This window comes from Dendropsophus ebraccatus, chromosome 5, assembly GCF_027789765.1.
Source record: "Dendropsophus ebraccatus isolate aDenEbr1 chromosome 5, aDenEbr1.pat, whole genome shotgun sequence".
Taxonomy (NCBI): Eukaryota; Metazoa; Chordata; class Amphibia; order Anura; family Hylidae; genus Dendropsophus; species Dendropsophus ebraccatus.
In genome coordinates, this window is record NC_091458.1 from 36,110,150 (window position 1) to 36,134,276 (window position 24,127).

At 43.8% G+C, this 24,127-nt stretch overlaps 1 protein-coding gene across 1 annotated transcript in view; it reads left to right on the forward strand.

The window, feature by feature from the left end:
- PDX1 (pancreatic and duodenal homeobox 1) overlaps positions 1 to 17,733 on the forward strand; it is a 22,846-nt gene extending 5,113 nt beyond the window's left edge. Inside the window, exon 2 of the mRNA XM_069972066.1 lies at positions 14,313 to 17,733. Coding sequence (XP_069828167.1) covers positions 14,313 to 14,719 — 407 coding nt within the window. The 3' untranslated portion in view covers positions 14,720 to 17,733. The remainder of the gene's footprint in view (positions 1 to 14,312) is intronic.
- Positions 17,734 to 24,127: the final 6,394 nt, after the last annotated feature.

The following is a 24,127-nucleotide window of genomic DNA, read 5'->3' on the forward strand; positions in this document are numbered from 1 at the left end:
ATGCCCAGGGCCAGCTTAAAGCTGTGCTCACACAATGTATAAACAAGGACAAATAACGGGCGCACTTTGATCATGATCATTATTTAAGGTTGTCATTACCAAAATACGGCTGTTATCTGCCCTTATTCTTACATTGTGTGAATAAAGCCATCCTATGAATCTGGAGGACTATGGTAGGAAACAAGTATAAGAAAATAGCCATATATTTAGGCCAAGAAAACTACAATATATTTGTTTATGTATTTAAATAAAAGTAATATTTCATTACATTCTGCATTCAAAGTAATAATAATAATATTCAACTAATAATGAGCACTGCTTGAGAAGGTCTGAAATGTCGCAGTTTTGCATGGGTAAAGAAACCCATGTTTTTCTTCTATTCTGGAGTGCTGCAGCCGTTTTGCATAGATAGATAGATAGATAGATAGATAAATGATAGATAGATAGATAGATAGATAGATAGATAGATAGATAGATAGATAGATAATAGATAGATAGATAGATAGATAGATAGGAGATAGATAGGAGATAGATAGATAGATAGATAGATAGATAGATAGATAGATAGATAGATAAATGATAGATAGATAGATAGATAGATAGATAGATAGATAGATAAACAGCAGAGCGGAGTGCACTCACAGAAAGTAGTGCTCGGAGTGCCAGCAATGGAAACTGGATCTACGTCTCCTCTTCAAATAATATCAAGAACTTGCAGCACTTCCAAAATAGTGAAAAAACTGGTGGTTTATTTGGTGTAGCAAATAACAAGAAAATCAGCAACGTTTCAGTCTCGAGATGAGACTGAAACGTTGCTGATTTTCTTGTTATTTACTACACCAAATAAACCACCAGTTTTTTCACTATTTTGGAAGTGCTGCAAGTTCTTGATATTATTAGATAGATAGATAGATAGATAATAGATAGGAGATAGATAGATAGATAGATAATAGATAGATAGATAGATAGATAGATAAATGATAGATAGATAGATAATAGATAGATAGGAGATAGATAGATAGATAGATAGATAGATAGATAGATAGATAGATAGATAGATAGATGATAGATAGATAGATAGGAGATAGATAGATAGATAGATAGATAGATAGATAGATAGGAGATAGATAGATAGATAGATAGATAGATAGATAGATAGATAGATAGATAGATAATCGTAGTCCCATACAAAGAGGAGGTACTTTGTCCTCTTTGTATTGGACTACGATTCTCTGATTGTTGGTAGTGTGAGGCTATAAGTATCTTGTATATGAGGTCACAGACACCTCTGATATTGGTTTTGTGCATAGTGGATTCCTAGATAGATAGACTGAATGGAGTACAGCGCTACGGAATATGTTGCCGCTATATTAATAAAGGAATTACTATTATTATAAATATAGAAAATAAAAGGAATTCTTGCCTGTACACACAAAAAGAGTGGAGAAAATAATTTGTGTTTTCACTAAAACGGACTCATAAAATTGTCCATAGCACCAAAGAACGTTGGAAATGTTCACACGGCAGATTTGATACGGAACTTTCTGTAGCTGACGTTTTGTTCTATACATCTTCATATGGCTGCTCCCTCATCACTTTCATGGATTTTTACAAACAAATTTGCTGCGTGTGAATACTTTATGATTAAGCCTGATTGAACATTACATGCATATACAGTAGACTGAACATTGCATGCATATACAGTGGTTAATATTTTTTATTTATAGTGCCAACATATGCTATGTTCACACAACGTCTTTTCATCTCCGTTTAAAATGATGTCCGTCATTTTGAGTCTAAAATAATGGATGTTACTTAGCAGCCTGACCTCCCCTGACGGCACTGACGGGTGTTTGTACATTATTCTAGTTTGGAATTACTAATTGGACTTTGGATGCGGCTTAATTGAAAAGTCCATTGAATTTAATAGTAAAAACCAAGACAGAATGATGACAAAAGGAAAACTGTGTGTGAACTACAAATAAAAAACGTCCACTGTTTGCAAAAGACGTCCGAAAATAATGATCATGTTCATTATTTTAACGCCGGCGGCAAAAACGTCCGTTATTCAATTCACTGTGTGCATTGGACGTCTGTCTTCCCATTGATTTCAATGCATTGCATTGCAGTCAGTTAAATTTCGGCAAAAACGGATGTTATTTTAAATATGAAAATAGGCCGCCTTTTTAATATTTTTGACCTTGTGTGAACATAGCCACATTCTGCAACATTTTACTATTCCCAAGGGCAAATATACAGGCCGATCATATAAAATGTGCTTCATTTGGGTGAACTTTTTTTATTTAAATATTCGTATTGATTTTAGCTTTGTAAAGTAATAATATTAATATTTAGTAAAAAGTAACAACTTTAAAGATATATTTAAAAGAACTTACTTTTTGAGAAAAAAAAAAAAAAAAAATATATATATATATATATATATATATATATTATATATTCATTCACAATGTAAAGCAGAATAATAATCCCATAATAAAATAAAAATGGAATCACTGATAAGATAACAATTGGTTAGAAAATACTGGTCAATCAGTAATTGTTACTTATATAGATATAACCAGATACAGCGGTGTCTTGGATTACGAGCATAATTCGTTTCGGGACCGTGCTTGTAATCCAAATCCACTCTTACACCAAAGCGAATTTTTCCATAAAGAATCGTTAAAATGCAGACAAATGGTTCCACACCCCAGGAGGTGAGAATCACAGAGATGTACAGGAGGACAGTAACAGATACTTTTCTATACAACAGTGTGAATGGCTGAGTGTAAGTGCAGGCACATTATAGCAGCAGTTTGTATAGCTGAGTGTAAGTGCAGGCACATTATAGCAAGAATGCAGAGGATGGGAAACACAGGGGCTGAGAAAAACTGCAGGTAGTAAGAAGGAATGAGCAGGACAGATGTGAGCACATAAATGCAGCACTCTCTGTCTGGGGAGAGAGGGGTTCCAGTTATACAGAGATTACCTCCACAGTCCTGTCCCCTGATGTAAGCCCCAGCCTGAAGTGGATCTGCTATGATTTGGAAGGTGAGGGAGACTTCCTGGGTCAGAGTACAGGGCTATAGACCCCGCTATGCAGTTCATGCCCCTCCTCCACTCCCCCTCCCACCCAGTACAGGGAGCTCTGAAACCAAAACAATGCTCTTAAACCAAGTCACAATTTTGAAAAAGTGTGAGCAAAACGCTCTCAATCCAAGTTACTCTTAAACCGAGGTACCACTATATAACCTTGTTTAAATTAATTGAACTTGTAGGTAAATTTATTGGAAAAGTCCCTATTGAATTCTTGTTTGTTATTATGTAACATAGGAAGGGATTGTTAGCCATCAATCATTGTGAGAAACTGAAAATTTGAAATGGTTGTCGATTGATAAAATATTTTACAAACATTTTTGAGCAGGTTTAAATTAATAAAACTAATGAATAACTAAATCAACAAATTAATGACAGGTTAGATTAATCACAGTGATTGTATTTTCGGTACTCACTTGATAATAATTGGTAATACTTGATCTTAGGATCCTTTTACACACACAGATTTATCTGACAGATTATTGAAGCCAAAGCCAGGAACAGACTATAAACAGAGATCAGGTCATAAAGGAAAGACTGAGATTTCTCCTCTTTTCAAAGCCATTTCTGGCTTCAATAATCTGTCAGATAAATCTATCTGTGTAAAAGGACCCTAAGTGACCAACAATTCCCACTGGAAAGAGAAAGTGTTGGGTATCATTATTGAGGAGTAATTGGAGACAAATGCCTACACAATGTCTTAGGTTATCATCAGCTTTACAGACAATAAGGCTGAGGTGACATGTATTTTGGCCAGTACTTGGTCCTCATTAGTGTTGAGTGAGCACTTAAATGCTCGAGTGCTCGTTACTTGAATACGGAATTTCCTCAATGCTCGAGTGCTCGACTTGAGTAGCAAACCCCATTGAAATCAATGGAAAACTCAAGAATTTAACTAGGTGCCCCCTGTCTGGCAGAGCGGAGAGTGCCTGGTTGACCTATTACATGTTTCTTTCTAATTTTTGTTTATTTTGTCCCTTGAAGGGAACACTTCCCTCCTGAACAAAATAAGGTTTAGGAGGGAAGTGTTTTTAGTAGAAAAAAAAAAAAACTGAGCTCAAGAACAAGAGGACACAGTGAGAGGTTAGTTGGGGGAAAGATCAGAAGTAACGTGAGAAAAGATTTCTTTACTGAAAGAGTAGTAGATACTTGGAACAAACTTCCAGCAGAAGTGGTTGGTAAATCTACAATAACAGAATGTAACCTGCCTGGGATAAACATACATCTATCCTAAGATAATAAGAAGGGAAATACTAAAAGGCAGACTAGATGGACCCAGTGGTCTTTTTCTGCCGACAATCTTCTATGTTTCTATGAAATATACAAAAATCTGAGGTGAGGAGTCTCCATCTATAATCCCCAGCGGCACATAACACGTGGGAGCACAGGTTGGCTTACCATTCCAGCTATGGTTGGGTGATATACATGTCTGTTAACCAATAATTTATATTTATTATGCCACAAATATTTCTCTTTTGGAATTGTGATTCATCCCTCAAAATGACCAAGCCCTCATACACCTCATCAGCAGGAAAACAAGAAAAGTTTGCTCTGGAAGTGTGACGGGGAATTCATTAATGGTTTTTGTGTAAGCTTTGGTGTAAAATTGTCACAAATCTTTGATCAATTGGTTTGGGTGAAAGCACTTTATAGTGCAAATAATCTTGATACTTAGAGAGTTCACAATACAATTACATCAATCTATTACTGATCAGTCTGTGATGTGTCCCTGATCAATCTGTGATCTGTGCCTGATTGGTCTGTGATCTGTCCCTGATCAGTCTGTGATCTGTACCTGATCAGTCTGTGATCTTCCCCTGATCAGTCTGTGATCTGTCTGTGATTAGACTGTGATCTGTCCCTTATCAGTCTGTGATCTGTCCGTGATCAGTCTGTGATCTGTCCGTGATCAGACTGTGTGATCTATCCCTGATCAGTCTGTGATCTGCCCCTGATCAGTCTGTGAGCTGTCCCTGATCAGTCTGTGATCTGTCCCTGATCAGTCTGTGATCTGTCCGTGATCAGACTGTGATCTGTCCCTGATCAGACTGTGATCTGTCTCTGATCAGTCTGCGATCTGTCCCTGATCAGTCTGTGATCTGTCCCTGATCAGTCTGCGATCTGTCCCTGATCAGTCTGTGATCTGTCCCTGATCAGTCTGGGATCTGTCCGTGATCAGACTGTGTGATCTATCCCTGATCAGTCTGCGATCTGTCCCTAATCAGTCTGCGATCTGTCCCTGATCAGACTGCGATCTGTCCCTGATCAGTCTGCGATCTGTCCCTGATCAGTCTGCGATCTGTCCCTGATCAGTCTGCGATCTGTCCCTGATCAGTCTGCGATCTGTCCCTGATCAGTCTGCGATCTGTCCCTGATCAGTCTGCGATCTGTCCCTGATCAGTCTGCGATCTGCCCCTGATCAGTCTGCGATCTGTCCCTGATCAGTCTGTGATCTTCCCCTGATCAGTCTGTGATCTGTCCGTGATCAGACTGTGATCTGTCCCTTATCAGTCTGTGATCTGTCCGTGATCAGTCTGTGATCTGTCCGTGATCAGTCTGTGATCTGTCCGTGATCAGACTGTGTGATCTATCCCTGATCAGTCTGTGATCTGCCCCTGATCAGTCTGTGAGCTGTCCCTGATCAGTCTGTGAGCTGTCCCTGATCAGTCTGTGATCTGTCCGTGATCAGACTGTGATCTGTCACTTATCAGTCTGTGATCTGTCCGTGATCAGTCTGTGATCTGTCCGTGATCAGACTGTGTGATCTATCCCTGATCAGTCTGTGATCTGCCCCTGATCAGTCTGTGAGCTGTCCCTGATCAGTCTGTGATCTGTCCCTGATCAGTCTGTGATCTGTCCGTGATCAGACTGTGATCTGTCCCTGATCAGACTGTGATCTGTCTCTGATCAGTCTGCGATCTGTCCCTGATCAGTCTGTGATCTGTCCCTGATCAGTCTGCGATCTGTCCCTGATCAGTCTGTGATCTGTCCCTGATCAGTCTGGGATCTGTCCGTGATCAGACTGTGTGATCTATCCCTGATCAGTCTGTGATCTGCCCCTGATCAGTCTGTGAGCTGTCCCTGATCAGTCTGCGATCTGTCCCTAATCAGTCTGTGATCTGTCCCTGATCAGACTGCGATCTGTCCCTGATCAGTCTGCGATCTGTCCCTGATCAGTCTTCGATCTGTCCCTGATCAGTCTGCGATCTGCCCCTGATCAGTCTGTGATCTGTCCCTGATCAGTCTGTGATCTTCCCCTGATCAGTCTGTGATCTGTCCGTGATCAGACTGTGATCTGTCCCTTGTCAGTCTGTGATCTGTCCGTGATCAGTCTGTGATCTGTCCGTGATCAGTCTGTGATCTGTCCGTGATCAGACTGTGTGATCTATCCCTGATCAGTCTGTGATCTGCCCCTGATCAGTCTGTGAGCTGTCCCTGATCAGTCTGTGATCTGTCCCTGATCAGTCTGTGATCTGTCCGTGATCAGACTGTGATCTGTCCCTTATCAGTCTGTGATCTGTCCGTGATCAGTCTGTGATCTGTCCGTGATCAGACTGTGTGATCTATCCCTGATCAGTCTGTGATCTGCCCCTGATCAGTCTGTGAGCTGTCCCTGAGCAGTCTGTGATCTGTCCCTGATCAGTCTGTGATCTGTCCGTGATCAGACTGTGATCTGTCCCTGATCAGACTGTGATCTGTCTCTGATCAGTCTTCGATCTGTCCCTGATCAGTCTGCGATCTGTCCCTGATCAGTCTGCGATCTGTCCCTGATCAGTCTGCGATCTGTCCCTGATCAGTCTGCGATCTGTCCCTGATCAGTCTGTGATCTGTCCCTGATCAGTCTGTGATCTGCCCCTGATCAGTCTGCGATCTGTCCCTGATCAGTCTGTGATCTGTCCCTGATCAGTCTGTCATCTATCTAGCTCTTTCCACTAGAGAAGACTTCCGCTTTTTTCATGATTTTAGTTTCACATTCAGATGGAGTAGATGCTGGAAAATCATAGCATAAACTTCCAGTTGTGGTCCTATGGCTTCTGATTACTCCGAAAGTGTCCTCAACATCCAAAATATAAAATACTTAGACATTGACAAATACATTAAATAAATGTGTATTGAGTCTGTATAGCACAACATAGCAATTGAATGGTTGAGTGAAATGCAGAGCATTCAGATTCATCCAGATGTTGCAGAACCCAAACTTTTGGCAAATTTGCTCAACACTACTGATGGACTTATTCATTTTTATGGTGGAGGTTTGAGTAGTTTGGATGGAAGAAAAACCCTTAGTTATGTCCTAGCGATTACTGGACAACGCCTCATGATGGGTACATAGAGTATTGTACATTTTTCTCCACAGAATAGTGCAGTATGCTACACTACCCTTGAGCAAGAAAGAAGTCAATATAAGTGTGAACAGACCCTTAACCAAACAGTAACATGTTTATTGGAGAAGGTAGACTTACAAATATTTACTCTTAAGATGTACATCTACCACCTGGCATTGATCCACAGATGCTATGTTTTGTTTGCTTTGTTTATTTTATTTTTCTCTTAATGGAGCATTTGATAGCTTGGCACTTGTTTAAACATAAACCTGTAAGGCTACGTTCACACAGAGCAAAAGGAGCGGATTACGCAAGGAAATATTTTCGCCTGAAATCAACTGACGCTGAATTCCGAGCAGAATATAAGCAGAATGTAAGCAGAATCCCTGCGTATTCCGCTAGGAAAGTGTTCAGCTCGTAATCAGCTCTTGACAAATTCAGCGCGGAATACTCGAGGAATCCGCGCTGAATCCGCATGCATTCAGCGCTGAAATTCAGCGAGTATTTGGTGAGTAAACTAGACTATACCAGAACATATACTAGAATCCTCCCCCCCCCTTTTCCCCATTTCCGCACTGATTCAGCGAGTAATTTCCGCTTGTATTACGCTTGTATTCCGCGCTGAATACGTGCGTATTCCGCGCTGAAACAGAAAATCAGAGCCCCATTGATTTGTATAGGCTTCCGCTAGCGGAAGAATGAACATGTTCATTCTTCTGGCGGAAAGCGGATTAGTTCAGTGCGGAAATTCCACTGTGTGAACTGCAGAGCAGATTTTCCATTCAACACAATGGAAATTAGCTCTGCACCTATTTTAACGGCTGAAATTTCAGCGCTGATTCAGCGCAGAAATTCAGCTGCTTTTGCTCAGTGGGAACGAGCCCTAATACACTGTATAGGCAGTAATGCAGTAGGTGATCAAACATTGTATTTCCTATATTCAGGCACAGTAGGGACAGTATATCATAAGCTCAAAGTGCTGCTCTAAAGGGTCCTTGTACTTTGGGGGATTATCGGCTGGACAAAGACCCAGAGCAAACGGTAGCACAGTTCATGGGACGATTATCGTGAGACAAATCATTATATCGTTCGAATTTAAACGATAATGTGTATTTTTTTAGTCCAATCTAAGTGAAGGTGTATATGGCTAAAGTTATAGCAGATAGTCAAATAACAGCCCAGTCAATGACAGCATACCATGTTCTTGACATTTCTGTAGCGAGGAGTACTCCAGAGGGGAAAAATTATTTTCAAATCAACTGCAGGAAGTCATATAGATGTTTTGAATTCAACACAGTGCTTCCTGCTGCCTCTTCTGTCCATGTCAGGAGCTGTCCGGAGCAGGCACAAACCTCTTAGTACTTCTTTTGACAGTTCCTAGCATGGACAGAGGTGGCAGCAGAGAGTACTGTGTCAGACTGGAAAGAATACACCACTTCCTGCAGGACATACAGCAGCTGATAAGTACTGGAAGGATTTATTTTTTTTTTAAATAGTAGTAATTTACAAATATGTATATAAAATACCAAAATATACATATTTTTTATCTGGAGTTTGTATGTCGTGTGTACCAACTGGACTGTTAGACACATTTTAGCTCTATAAGAAATAAAGAGGTTTCAGATATGAACAATATGTATACATGTACAGCAATTTATCCATACATTTTCCCTCAGTCAATGGAAAAAAATAAGAAAAGACGGCATCCTTAAAGGGGTTTTCTAGTTAAAAAAATACAATATCCCCATGATAAGCGAGGTGCCGACAGACAGCAACCCCTTCAATCAATTGTTCTGCATAGCAGCACCACGAAAAGCTAGGTATTTATAGCCTACTGGGTTAACTAACTTAAAGGGGTATTCCACTCAAACATAACTTTCCATATGTTGCTGCCCATGGTGAGTCTAACAATACATTCCATACTTATTAACCTCCCTCTTCTCCCAGTTCTGAGCTGCAGCCTTCTGCTGTAGACACAAAAATCAGTGTGTGAGCTGTTCTCTCTGTCTCCCCTTCCCTTTGAGACGGCTGATGTAAACAAGCCCCTATCTGCAAATTTTTAGAAACTTTGTAATGCTGTGAGGGTGATTACAAAGTTACTATAAAGTTGTTTACATCAGCAGTCTCGAAGGGAGGGGGAGACAGAGAGATCAGCTCCCACACAGATTTTTGTGTCTTTAGCAGAAAGTAGCAGCTCAGAAATGTGGGAAGGAGACTGAATAGATAATAACAAGTATAGAATGAACTGTTCGTTTCAACATGGGCAGCAACATATTAAACGTCTTCCAGTATTGGCTTTAACCCTCCTTGTATAGAGGGTTACCCCAGGGGGTTACATGCCCTTTTGCTAGAGAGTTTTAGGGAATCCTAGCCGAATAAACACAATGGGGGAGATTTATCAAACTGGTGTAAAGTAGAATTGTCTTAGTTGCCCCTAGCAACCAATCAGATTCCACTTTTCAGGAAATGAAAATGAAAGGTGGAATCTGATTGGTTGCTAGGGGCAACTAAGACAATGCTACTTTACACCAGTTTGATAAATCTCCCCCAATATTATATTCACCAGTGATGAATAATTGTAAAATACAAAGGTGTAATATGACATGTCAGTGTGATTCCATTCCATTGCTATCAGGTTTAGTTCTACATCCTATTTTTAGCAAAAAAGCTGCCATTTTTTATAATAATGGCCATTAATAATGATCATGGTTGTTATTCATGGCTGCCATGAAAAAATAACGGCTGTTATTTCACCTAAAAAGACATAATGGGAACATAGCCTTAAAGGGGTTATCCAGCGCTACAAAAACATGGCCACTTTCCCCCTACTGTTGTCTCCAGCTTTGGTGGGGTTTTGAAACTCAGTTCCATTGAAGTAAATGGAGCTTAATTGCAAACCGCTCCTGAACTGGAGACAACAGTAGAGGGAAAAGTGGCCATGTTTTTGTAGCGCTGGATAACCCCTTTAAATTAGATTTAGATTATACACGCTGCTCATGCAAACATGGTTATTATAGAAACACAATAAAGGGGGGTCTTGTGCTATCAATCACTGGGGTCACCTTTGTAAGTTATAGGTGATACATGTTATTGGCTGATTATGATGTTACTGGTTGGCTGTAATGGTTGAATGTGGTTGTTCTTTGTTCAGTCTTTCTTAAAGCGGCAGTGAACCTGCTGATAGGAGCCAGCCGCTCTTTACCTCCGGATTCCCTTCCCGCCCTCCGTATACCGATGCTGTCCAGTATACCGGCGTTTTCGGCTAATTCCTGGTGTGCTAATGAGCGGTCCCGGGGCATTTGGGGCATTCCCCATGCTCCTAGAGCACCTGCTCGGGTCGCCTAGCCTGCCGCCTCCCGGCCCGCCCACTATGCATATTCATATATGCATAGTTGGGCCGCTTGTTACGGGCTGCTTCCTGCACATGCACCGTTACAATCGGCCTAGCTATGCATATATGAATAGGCACAATGGGGCAGGCTAGGTGGCCTGGGCGGGTGCTCTAGGAGCATAAGGAACACCCCAAATGCTCCGGGACCGCTCATTAGCATACCAGGAATTAGCCGAAACGCCGGTATACCGAACCGCTCTGGTATATGGAGGACGGCAAGGGAATCCAGAGGTAAAGAGCGGCTGGCTCCTATCAGCAGGTTGACTGGCCCGAACCTGCTGATAGTACCGCTTTAAAGCTCAAGCCAGTAAAACGACACAATTCAGCCGCCATTAGTTATAAGCAATAGCAGAATATGAATTGTGGGCAATTAATACGTATTTCATTGTAGTCCAGATAGTGCATGAACTTTCATGTTTTGGGTCGTTGACATTTCAAAGACAAATCTAATCAAACACGAGTCAAACCTTACAAATGATCTTTCCATCGGCGCCAGGTTTTTATTCAGAGGTAATCAATACTTTCTAAAGTTTATTGCTGAACACAAGAAACCAGATTATACAGGTTCAGCTGGACATCAGGAAGAAACTTGGAGAGTCCAAGGTTCTAGAAGACGTATTGATTATAGGGTGACATAAATGTGTCCGATCAGTCCCCTAGGACAACCCATTGGTGACCACCCATATGCGTTCTTATAGAGAATACTAATAGCCCTTATTACTGACCATACAACTTTTTAGGGCAGGAACAGCCTGGCATTGGTGTCTCATACCAGACAGCCGGAATTAGAGGACACTGATTCTTTACCCCACATGGTAAATGCTTCCAAGCACTGCTGTTACACTGCAGATCATAAGAATAAGTACAAGATTACCAGGAATAATTTTTTAACTATGTGTCAAAATACTGATCCAATGTATGGTAAATCTGATTTATAGTCACCAGAATGACTAGGTATCTCATTCCTGGTCTTCAGCCGCTTTATCATTTCATTCTTAGGGCCCGGCATGGCTCCCAATATCATTCCTATTCCAAGCACTGCTCCTATCTTATTGCTGGTCCACAGCACAGCTAAAATCTCACTCCTAGTACTTAGCATGGCTCCCCATCTCATTCCTGCCCCCCAGCATGGCTCCTCATCTCATTCCTGCCTCCCAGCATGGCTCCCCATCTCATTCCTGCCTCCCAGCATGGCTCCTCATCTCATTCCTGCCCCCAGCATGGCTCCCCATCTCATTCCTTCCCCCAGCATGGCTCCCCATCTCATTCCTTCCCCCAGCATGGCTCCCCATGTTATTCCTGCCCCCAGCATGGCTCCCCATCTCATTCCTGCCCCCAGCATGGCTCCCCATCTCATTCCTGCCCCCAGCATGGCTCCTCATCTCATTCCTGCCTCCCAGAATGGCTCCCCATCTCATTCCTGTCTCCCAGCATGGCTCCTCATCTCATTCCTGCCCCCAGCATGGCTCCCCATCTCATTCCTTCCCCCAGCATGGCTCCCCATCTCATTCCTTCCCCCAGCATGGCTCCCCATGTTATTCCTTCCCCCAGCATGGCTCCCCATCTCATTCCTGCCCCCAGCATGGCTCCCCATCTCATTCCTGCCCCCAGCATGGCTCCCCATCTCATTCCTGCCCCCAGCATGGCTCCCCATCTCATTCCTGCCCCCCAGCATGGCTCCCCATCTCATTCCTGCCCCCCAGCATGGCTCCTCATCTCATTCCTGCCCCCCAGCATGGCTCCCCATCTCATTCCTGCCCCCCAGCATGGCTGCCCATTTCATTCCTGCCCCCCAGCATGGCTCCCCATTTCATTCCTGCCCCCCAGCATGGCTTCCCATCTCATTCCTGCCCCCAGCATGGCTCCCCATGTTATTCCTGCCCCCAGCATGGCTCCCCATCTCATTCCTGCCCCCCAGCATGGCTCCCCATCTCATTCCTGCCCCCAGCATGGCTCCCCATCTCATTCCTGCCCCCAACATGGCTCCCCATCTCATTCCTGCCCCCCAGCATGGCTGCCCATCTCATTCCTGCCCCCAGCATGGCTCCCCATTTCATTCCTGTCCCCCAGCATGGCTCCCCATTTCATTCCTGCCCCCAGCATGGCTTTCAATCTCATTCCTGTCCCCCAGCATGGCTCCCCATCTTATTCCTGCCCCCCAGCATGGCTTTCCATCTCATTGCTAGTACTCAGCATGGCTCCCCATCTCATTCCTGTCCCCCAGCATGGCTTTCCATCTCATTGCTAGTACTCAGCATGGATCCCCATCTCATTCCTGGCCCCCAGCATGGCTTTCCATCTCATTCCTACTTCCCAGAATGGCCCCCATCTTATTCCTGGTCCCCCTCCTCATCTCATTCCTTGTTCTAAACTTGGCTCCCGTTCTCATCTCTGATCCCCAGCATGGCTGCCCCTCTCATTTCTGACACACATCATAGTTAACCCTCTCATTCCTGGTCCACATCATGGCTCCCTAGCTCATTCTTGGTCCACAGCATGGCTCACTAGCTCATCCTGGCCCAGCATGAGTGAATGATGAGTTTATGTGGGGGAAAGAAAGTAGTCTAACAGTAGAAAACTATTTTTGTCTGGTAAGATACATTACGAAGTTTCTTACACTAGCTTGTCTAATTGATTTTTACAGTTTGTTGAAACAACAGTTTAAAGGACAGTTTAAAGACAACAAAGTCTTAAAGGACATGATATATTAAACTTCAGTGACCCCTGTATAAAGAAAAGAACATGTTACAAGTGATATTCAGTTTGCTTAGCTAACACATATAGTCATACACAGTTTGATTAAAAATGGCATATAGCTCCGGTTGTAGTAAAATAGAGATTTCTGTTATTGGGGAATGAAGGAATTGGTAGGGGTATAAGCTTTAAACCCCCAAAAATGGCATCATCAGACTGGAACTGAGAACGATATTGATAGTGATAGCGACCAAGTAGTGAAAAAAAATTGGTACATTCACTTTAAGGTGGATATACTTTGTAAGGGCCAAGTTTGGTCTATTGTTGGAGTCTGCCATCCCCCGGGAAGCCCCCAGCAGCTCTCCGCACCCCCCTGCACTTACCCGCTTGCAATACCCATATGTATTATTGCTGTCAGTGAGCAGGGAACTAGGAGTAAGCGATCCCTTACCTGACAGCTCGGCGCTGGCTTGCTCCTCTGAATCGCCCGGTGTAATAGGGGCTTTAGTTGGGCCCTATGAATAATTAAGCATATTTTCCTAGTGCATAGACTATGCTGAGCACAGTGTACTAATGCTGTGTGACTATAGTCTTATCTGACTTACACGCAACCTCAATGTTTGCTTATGGGGCAACACATTGCAGACGACCTGTGACTACTGCAAAAAGTCCGTCTATGTTTTCAGCTGTTACACAACTTTATCCCAAGAGCTAAACGCTGCGGTTGTCAGTCATCATGTTACCCTAGTGTAAATGAATAACCTTTATACCGTGTATCTATAACATTTTATATCTTCTCATTCTAGGTGGTTCCTATATGATGGAACAAGAAGAAAATAAGAGAACAAGGACAGCCTACACCAGAGCTCAACTTCTAGAGCTGGAGAAAGAGTTCCTCTTTAACAAGTACATCTCTAGGCCTAGAAGAGTAGAGCTGGCCGTCATGCTGAACCTGACCGAAAGACACATAAAGATCTGGTTCCAGAACCGGAGGATGAAGTGGAAGAAGGAAGAAGACAAGAAGAGAGGACGAGGAAGTGACCCAGAACAAGACTCTGTGGTGTCCTCTGCTGATATTACAAAGGAGGAGTCTCTGGGTATGGGAAGCACCCCGCCCACGAGGGACTTGGTGCTGTCTCCTCCTCTCCCAGCATCATCCTCCTCCTCACAGGCCAGTTCCATGCCATCCTCCAGACAAGCTGAAAAGCGATAGAGAATTGAGATAACATGTCACTGGTGACAATAAAGTATTATACTATATGGAACTCAACAGACTTGGGTAGATGAGGCTATGGAAGGGACACTCTTAGCCTAGCTATTATATGTAAATGTGACCTATGCTCTATGTAGTAGTTATTGACAATGTATTCCATTATACGTATTGAAAGTGTTTTCCGCAGTACAATACATACAGGATGGCAGAAATATCAAGATCATAATGAAAATTATCTTTCTTAAGTAGCATCATTCACCTGGACACTTAGCAAAGACTTGATTTCTGTATTATGGCGTCTAGTAAGAATTGGTTACCTGTATCTAATGATGTGTATACCATAGTGACAACACCTGGCTACATCTGAGGACGAGGGAACAAGCCCAGGTGGGCCCCATTCCCTTCCTTCATGCGAGATGTACAGTATACACCTCTCATGGCATTCTACTCTCAGCATACATTAGGAAGAAGCACCAAAATCATGATGTCTATGGGAGGTGGCCATGTGAAGAAGCCCCATTTTGGTTTTGCTATGGAGTCCCTACTTTTATATATATGTCCCTATTCCCCCCAGTAAACCATGTAAGAGTATTAAGAGACCACAGACAGTGTGTAGCAAACAACTCAGGGAAAGTATATAACCAACTGGATTTATCATCTAGAAAAATCTAATTTTACAGCAAGAATTGTGCACACGTCACTGGTTACTGCTAGTGTGAGAGTTACATAATGGACACACAGACAGGATAGAGTCAGGCTCTGTTCATATCTGCGCCATCACTATCAAGAGTAATGAATGTGAGATTAATCTGTTCTAAAGGGAATGTATAACCTAGTTTTTTAATGATTGGAGCCAGTTCTTTTTCTAATTTAGAGCGGGGCTGTCACACTTTTTTTTGTGATGGCAGGCAGTTTTGCAATATAATCTCTTTATTTTTTTAAGGTTATTATTATTATTTCTATGCTTAAATCAATGTTATAAATATGGCAACTAGGTGTCTCCCTTTCTGTCACACTGAGGCTCATGTTCCCTCTATGCTGATATTTGGTCTTTTCTTTGTTTAAAAAAAAGACCTAACACAGGAAGTCCTAGTCCTTTGTGCGCTCATAGACATGGCTTGGTATTGATTGACAGCCATTCCTGAGTGCTCAGAGCGGGACAAGTCTTCACTGTGTATGTGTACAGCTGCTGGGCATTCACATTTAATAGTAGAGAATCCTGGGGCTGCTCGCATTGTATGGTCGGCTCTCCTGTCATACAGCACCAAAACCTCTGTAACCACACAGCAACATTATACTAAATAAATGAATACATAACAAAGAGCATTGTCTGATAATATAATGAACAAATGTTAATAATATAATTAGCCTTAGTTAATTGGCCTCAGTTGATATACAACCCGCATGAACAAAGGGCTGGGACTTCTACGGGGACATTCATCAAGACTACCATGCTCGTATGCCAATCTTAGATAAAGCCCTGTCTCCTTTTCCCTGGCTGGATTTAAGAGGCATATGCAGGGTGCAGAAATATACTCCTGCTCCTGCACCTGCCATGATTTACCCCTGCTAGCAGGTGTAAATCAAGGTAAATCAGGCACAGGCCACCTTGCCACACCCCTTCCTTCCGTCCTCCTATTAGGCAAGCAATGGTTTAGGGCTGGTGTTTGGTATCTTTTCTTGAACAGAGAAAAGACCTGATAGAAACATAGAAGACTGTCCGCAGAAAACGACCACCTGGTCCATCTAGTCTGCCCTTTTAGTATTTCCCTTCTTATTATCTTAGGACAGATATATGTGTATCCCAGGCAGGTTTACATTCACTTACTGTAGATTTACCTACCACATCTGCTGGAAGTTTGTTCCAAGCATCTACTACTCTTTCAGTAAAGTAACATTTTCTCATGTTGCTTCTAAACGTTCCCTCAACTAACCTCTCACTGTGTCCTCTTGTTCTTGAGTTCAGTTTTTTATTTCTTATTTAGTCCCATTACAAATATGTATTTAATATCGACATGGAGGGAGCATGGACCATAGTTTGACCATATGTATACTGTTGATTTAAACAGAAAAAAAAACATTAAGAATAAAAGTGAGTGAGTATATTATGGGAGCAGCCATCTGCTAGTTTCCTCAGCAAAACATAGAGTTTTTTTGTACATTGGTTTTAGGTTTTTCCTTCCTCATTGAACTTAAAGGGGTTTTCCAAAGAGCAGAAAAGGTCCTACCTCTTCTGCTCTCCAGCGCTCCACTTCCTCCCCCTTACCGTCTCTGCTGAAAACTTCTGGGAGCATGTTGTGGGCATTGAGTGCAGGCAAAACCACACCCTCGCGCAATGCCCAACAGCTGCCCAATGTCACTACAACATCGGTAACATTGCTCCAGACCCCTCTCATCTAAAGAAGTTATCAGCAGATGGAGGAAGTGAAGCGCCGTGGAGCAGAAGAGGTAGGACCTTTTTTATTCTACAGATGTCCCCTTTAAGTAGAGAACAACACAACAACACTGCAACATTTCTAACAGTTATCAATACATGTCTCCACAATTCGAGACTGTTGAGAACTGGCCACTACTTTCTATGGCCGGCTAAAGAAGCATGTCCTATACCAGTGTCCATTATATCCCATGTTGTCTGTGTATTCCCAGTCCTGGCACGTGTGTCTCACCAGTCGCTCACTCGGCAGCAGTTTGCAGAGATATTCCATGAATACATTCCAGAGAGGTTTCTAGTTCCTGTGATATGACTGTATTGTATGACTAGAGTTAGAGTGTTGCTTTATGGCACAATATTTGTAGATTGCCTTATATAAATTGCTACAAATCAGTCCATCAGCTGCAGTTAGAGGCCTCCATACTATACAATGGAATAGAAAATACATTAGGACCTATTGAATTAAATGTCAGTAAATTATAAACTTAGAAGCTTTAACTGCAGCTCGTGAGGTCAGTCGCTGTCCGTATCTGAAATAACAATGTTAGTATCTTGTATGAAATAAAGACATTGTATAAATCTACACATCTACACAAAGGATATATTAAAATTCTGTCTGGGTTATATGGTGCTATAGATAATGATTTATGGGATCAATTGCATTGGACCCCTAACTGGAGGGGGCCCAGTGACCTCTGAGTCACATAGTAGAGCACCAGTACTGTAAAGTATAGGTGCAGATTATAATTAATCTGTGTGTCATATGCATCTGATAAAATATAGGGGAAACACAGGATATGAATATTATATAGTAGTATATATCATTCATTTATAGTCTAATACACAAATGACATTGTACACAAGCACACTGAATGGAAGACCATTGCCACCTTGTGGTAATTAATGGTAGTGCAGTCGTTAACTACTAACATTGTCACTTATTAATACTTACTCATATATGAGGAAATAGGGGACAGAAGAGGAGTGAGGACCCTGCTCACAAGAGCTTACAATCTACAGTATAAGGAGCAAAGCCGGTCTTTGGGGTGTGCGACCTGTGCACTTGCACAGGGCGCATCACTCCCGGCCAGCTAGGGGGCTCTCAGGCAGAGCGTTCCCCTAGCTGGCCGCCCAGCGCCCTCCTCCTGTGGCTGTTCCTCTCCGGCTCCCACCTGCCTCCCCTACCCATAGGCGCCGCGTACTGTCTTCAATCTTGTGACCACAAGCAAAACAGTGCTTGCGATCACAGGATTGATAGGACAGTATGCCTACGGCTGATGTGCGCTCCCTGGGGACTCCCCAGCAGAGCACGCATCAGTGACCTCAGCGTCAGCCGGCGGCCTTGTACTTCCGGCACAGGTAGGAAGTACCAGCCCCGGCGCACGCCGAGGTCATTGATGTGTGCGCTGCCGGGGACATGCCTAAAGGAGTGCGCATCGGCCGGGGGCGACACTGCAGAAGACGAGAGCTGCGGCGAGGGAGAGAGGTGTCAAGTGAGTTGTGTGTTTTGTTTTGTTTTTAATCTGCACAAAGGGGGGTAATCTATAAGGAGGAAAAAACATAAGGAGGGAAACAATAAAAGGGGGGAGACAACATAAGGGGACAATTTATAAGGGGGAGACAACATAAGGGGACAATCTATAAGGGGGGGGACAACATCAGGGGGCAATCTATAAAGGGGGACAACATAAGGAGGTGACAACATAAGGGGCAATCAATAGGGGGGAGCAATCTATAAGGGGGGACAACATAAGGGGGGAGTCTATAAGGTGGGGGGACAACATAAGGGGGCAATCTATAAGGGTGGAGACAACATAAGGGGGCTATCTAAAAGGGGGGACAACATAAGGGGGCAATCTATAAGAGGGGAGGCAACATAAGGGGGCAATCTATAAGGTGGGGGGACAACAAGAGGGAAACAACATAAGGGGGCTATCTATAAGGTAGGGGACAACATAAGGGGGCAATCTATAAGGGGGACAACATAAGGGGGCAATCTATAAGGTAGAACAACATAAGGGGGGGCAACAAGGGGGCAATCTATAAGGGGAGACAACACAGGAGGGCCATCTATAAGGGTGACAATACGGGGTCCATCTATAAGGGGATGGACAACACAGGGGCCATTTATAAGGGGGACAACACAGGGGGGCCACAGGGCCGTATTAACAGCTGCTGCTGCCCTAGGCACTATACCTGCAGACGCCCCATCTTGGGGAGCGACGGGGAGAGTGATTTCGACCACATGTATTTCTCTACATGTAGAAATATTGTCAGAATTGCATTTTCATAGTTTTTAACTGCTTAAAACATAAATTTTCACATTAAATGAATGATTAGAATAGTCTGCATATTGTCTAAAGGAATTCTCACCACAGGATTGGTAGATTGATACGTAATAGCTCCAGACACCACCGCCACACTAGACCTGATCATACCTCCCCCCTCAAAAAGGTCACCAGATTTACTGGCAAGTCTGACCAGGAGGTGGGAGACTAAAAAAAAAAAATAATAAATAAAAAGTTGTTTTTTTTCCCCTGCTCCCTGGTGCTGCCCTAGGCACCGGACCACGGGTGCCTAATGGTAAATACAGCCCTGGGGGGCCATCTGTAAGAGGGGCTGAGGGGGCATCTGTAAGAGGGACTTTAAAGAGGGGGCCATCTATAAGGGAGGGCTACAGAGAGGGGGGTTCTCAAGGAGATGCACATGGGACCATATGTAGGGAAGATTGAACAAGGGGGGATCTGTAAGTAGGCTACACAGAGGGGGGCATATACTACAAGGGGATCACAAAGAGTCAGCCTACCCACTAAATGAGGGTGTAAAGGGGCCAATACAGATGTGCAGTTTGTAGAGAGATGAGGATGGTGCCAGAGTGAGGAGTCTAATATGTTTGTCTGGCAGATTCGGAGATTCGGAGAAGTTCTCATGATGGCACAGGGCAGAAGAAGAAGATGAAAACAACTCTGATCAGAGAAGACGTCCCCTGTGAGTCACTGGATATAACTGCACTGTAATGTATATGGAGTACCGAACCTGTGTAGAGCTGGGGCTACCTCTATATGACTGGATGAGGTGATAGTGATCTGTGTACAGTGGATTATTCAGTAGCAGTGGTGGGGTTAGGGCCCTATTCCACAGTAACGATAATCGTCCGGATTTGGCCCGATTCGGACGATTATTGTTCGGTGAAATAGAGAGAACAATCAGCCGATGATCGTGTCATCGGCTGATCGTTCATTTAGGGCCAGACCTAAAATCATTGTTCCCCCACTGCGCATTGCTACGGTTGAATAGCAGTGTGTATGGCTGGGTGAGTAGTAGTTGTGTATATGGCTGGTGGGGGTAGTAGTTGTGTGTATGGCTGGGTGAGTAGTAGTTGTGTATATGGCTGGTAGGGGTAGTAGTTGTGTGTATGGCTGGGTGAGTAGTAGTTGTGTGTATGGCTGGGTGAGTAGTAGTTGTGTGTATGGCTGGGGGAGTAGTAGTTGTGTATATGGCTGGTGGGGGTAGTAGTTGTCTGTATGGCTGGTGGGGGTAGTAGTTGTGTGTATGGCTGGGTGAGTAGTAGTTGTGTATATGGCTGGTGGAGATAGTAGTTGTGTGTATGGCTGGGTGAGTAGTAGTTGTGTGTATGGCTGGGGGGTAGTAGTTGTGTGTATGGCTGGTGGGGGTAGTAGTTGTGTGTATGGCTGGGGGAGGTAGTAGTTGTGTGTATGGCTGGGGGAGGTAGTAGTTGTGTGTATGGCTGGGAGGGTCAGGTGAAGGGTGTTGGATGTCGTCTGGAGCAGTGGGAGGCTGTAAAAGCTTTATGTCACCTTGAGGGGGTCTCAGCACACCCCCTGGGGCGGGGGGGGGGGGCGAAAAAAGTTTCGCACAGGGCGCCATCTACCTTAAGGCCGTCCCTGATGAGGAGATAGGGAGGACACAAGAGGAGTGAGGGCCCTGATCCCAAGAGCTTACAATCTATGAGGAAATAGGGGACACAAGAGGAGTAAGGACCCCGATCACAAGAGCTTACACTCTATGAGGTAATAGGGAGGACACAGGAGGAGTGAGCACCTGATCACAAGAGCTTACAGTCTATGGGGGAATAGGAGATACAAGAGGAGTGAGGACCCCGATCACAAGAGCTTACACTCTGTGAGGAAATAGGAGACAGAAGAGGAGTGAGGACCTGGTCACAGGAGCTTACAATCTATGGCTGGGTTCACACTATGTATATTTCAGGCAGTATTTGGTCCTCTTGTCAGGTCCTCATAGCAACCAAAACCAGGAGTGGATTGAAAACACAGAAAGGCTCTGTCCACACAATGTTGAAATTGAGTGGATGGCCGCCATATAACAGTAAATAACGGCCATTATTTCAATATAACAGCCGTTGTTTTAAAATAACAGCAAATATTTGCCATTAAATGGCGGCCATCCACTCAATTTCAACATTGTGTGAACATAGCCTTTCTGTGTTTTCAATCCACTCCTGGTTTTGGTTGCTATACAGCCTCAAATATACAGCCTCAAATATACAGCCTCAAATATACGTAGTGTGAACCCAGCCTGAAAGGAAATAGGGGGTCACAAAAGGGGTGAGGGCCCCTGATCACAAGAGCTTACAGTCTATGAGGAAATATGAAACACAAGAGGAGTAAGGACCATGTACAATGGTGTAGTCATCTTTTATGTAAAATAGGGTAATAGATATACAGCGCCATCAGCCAGTATAAGTATGTGAGTAGTGTGCAGGATACTCTTGAAGTGATCACTTTCAGAGGAAATGTACAAGATGGCCTAAAGAAAATAAAATGGACAAACACTAAAATTTCAACCCAATCCAGACCAAATGGGGATGTGTAGTACTTGATTCTTCTATCTGAGTGCTGGGCATCCTGTCAGTTTCAGCATATCCCTGCTTGTAAGGCTATGTGCACACTGAGGAAAAGGTGAGGAATTCAGCTTGAAATTCAGCTTGAAATTCCTCCCGTAAAATATGTACAGAGCAAAGTCCCATTGTGTTTAATGGGTTTTCTGCTCTGTTGTTCACACTGCAGAATTTCCGAGCAGAATTTTCTGCTGGAGATCTGCTAGAGGAATCCTATAGAAGTCAATGGGGGGCTTAAATTCTGCCTGAAATCTTTCAGCTACAATTCCTCGAGAATTCCTCAGTGTGCACATAGCCTAATGCCCCTATTCCACGAGTCGTTTGGAGGAGCTATTAGCGCTCGTTTGCTCCTCGTTCCCCGCTCGCTGCCGCCGCTATTCAACGCGGCTGCAGCGAGCGGGTGAGTGCGGGAGGGGGCGGCGGGGAGCTGCGAGGGGGCTGCCCAGGGGATCGCTGATCGTCCGGGCAGCCCATAGCATATAGCAGCGTCTGCTGCCGATGCTCCTATTCAACGGAGCGACGGCAGCAGATCGCTGCTATATCAGTCGCTTGTTTTTCAACATGTTGAAAAACAAGTGACTGCAACGATCAGCCGACATGAACGATGTCGGCTGATCGTTGCACTCTATTCCACGGGACGAATATCGTTCGTAGCGGCCGATATCGGCCGAATACGAACGATATTGCTCCTCTAAACGACCCGTGGAATAGGGCCTTAAGATAGTGGTCAAATCTTCCCCTTTTAAAGAAAGAGTAGCCGACCAGACTGCTCATCATGGAAGATTCTCTTGATGCTAGATGATTGCAAATCTCTTTTTCAAACACCTGTGCCTGAGCAGTTCAGCAACATGACCATTGTCTGCCAATGGGTTTCCTTGGCATCCGGGCATCTGAAGACTTCTAGGCCTGCCATGTATGTCCCTCCATATAGCCATAGTGGAAATGCGACTGTATAGATTGCTGTCTGCACAATGTAGATAGGTATAATACAATGCATTACACTATATGCCAGAAAGTGCCAGAAATTTGCAATTTAGTTCTATAAAGAAATCTCAAGTCTTCCAGTACTTAATAGCTGCTGTATGTCCTGCAGGAAGTGGTATACTGCTGATTGCAACAACGGTCGTGATTTATACGAAAATATATGTGCCGTTGCCGCCTATGGAATCCCGGTCGGAGCGTATACACACATAGTATACGCTCCGGCCGGGATCACTAGCGGCGCCGCAAATAACTGACATATCAGTTTTCTGCAGCCGCAGAAAACCATGTCAGTGCACACTATGAAGCGAGTGGCTCCATCCATAGTGTGCTGTGGGGAGTTCTGATGCGGGCGGGGACGGATGCCCTCGCATCAGGACTCTGAGGCCCTAAAGATCATCTGGCCGGTACCGCAGTACCGGCCGGGATGATCTTTTCAGAGACCGGCTGGTCTCATACGTAGTATGAACATGGCCATACCGCGTAAATGCCTGGTTGGGCACAGTGCTTGATTGAGCTTCGCATTTTGTAAAAAACTGGAACATCTCAGGAAATTTAGAATTAGACTATAGACCTATGCAATGGAGCCTCCTCATAAATGTCAGGAGCTCAGTCTATAGTGCCCCCTACTGGAGGGAGCCTCTCTGCAACATTGAAAAGTCAGGTTTCAAGGCTTCTTAACCCCTTAGTCAGCAAGCCTATTGGGACCTATGTTTAAAAAAAAAAAAAAAAAATTGTCACATTTCAAGAGTTTTAACTTTTTTACTTTTTCATCCACATGACCATATTAGAGCTTACTGACTGACAGCTGGGCTTCCATAATCCATTTCTGCCATAAAAAGGTAGTGCCCTAGCCCAAAGCCCCTTATTGACAATAGGAAAAAACTATGGGTGGTCTGTATGGGGTTAAAGGGAGGAACAGTGACATGCAGGGACGCTATCTCCAATAGGTGGCACCAGACTCTCTTCCTTCTGTAGGATGGTTACTTTGTATATTTATTTTCCCAGAGGAGCATTGGATGGGCTGTACAGGCCACAGGCTTTTTGGTGCTCTCCACAAGGAGAAATATTATCCATTAAGGACAGAAACAGTTTTTAATGCAATTTGAGGTGCAGT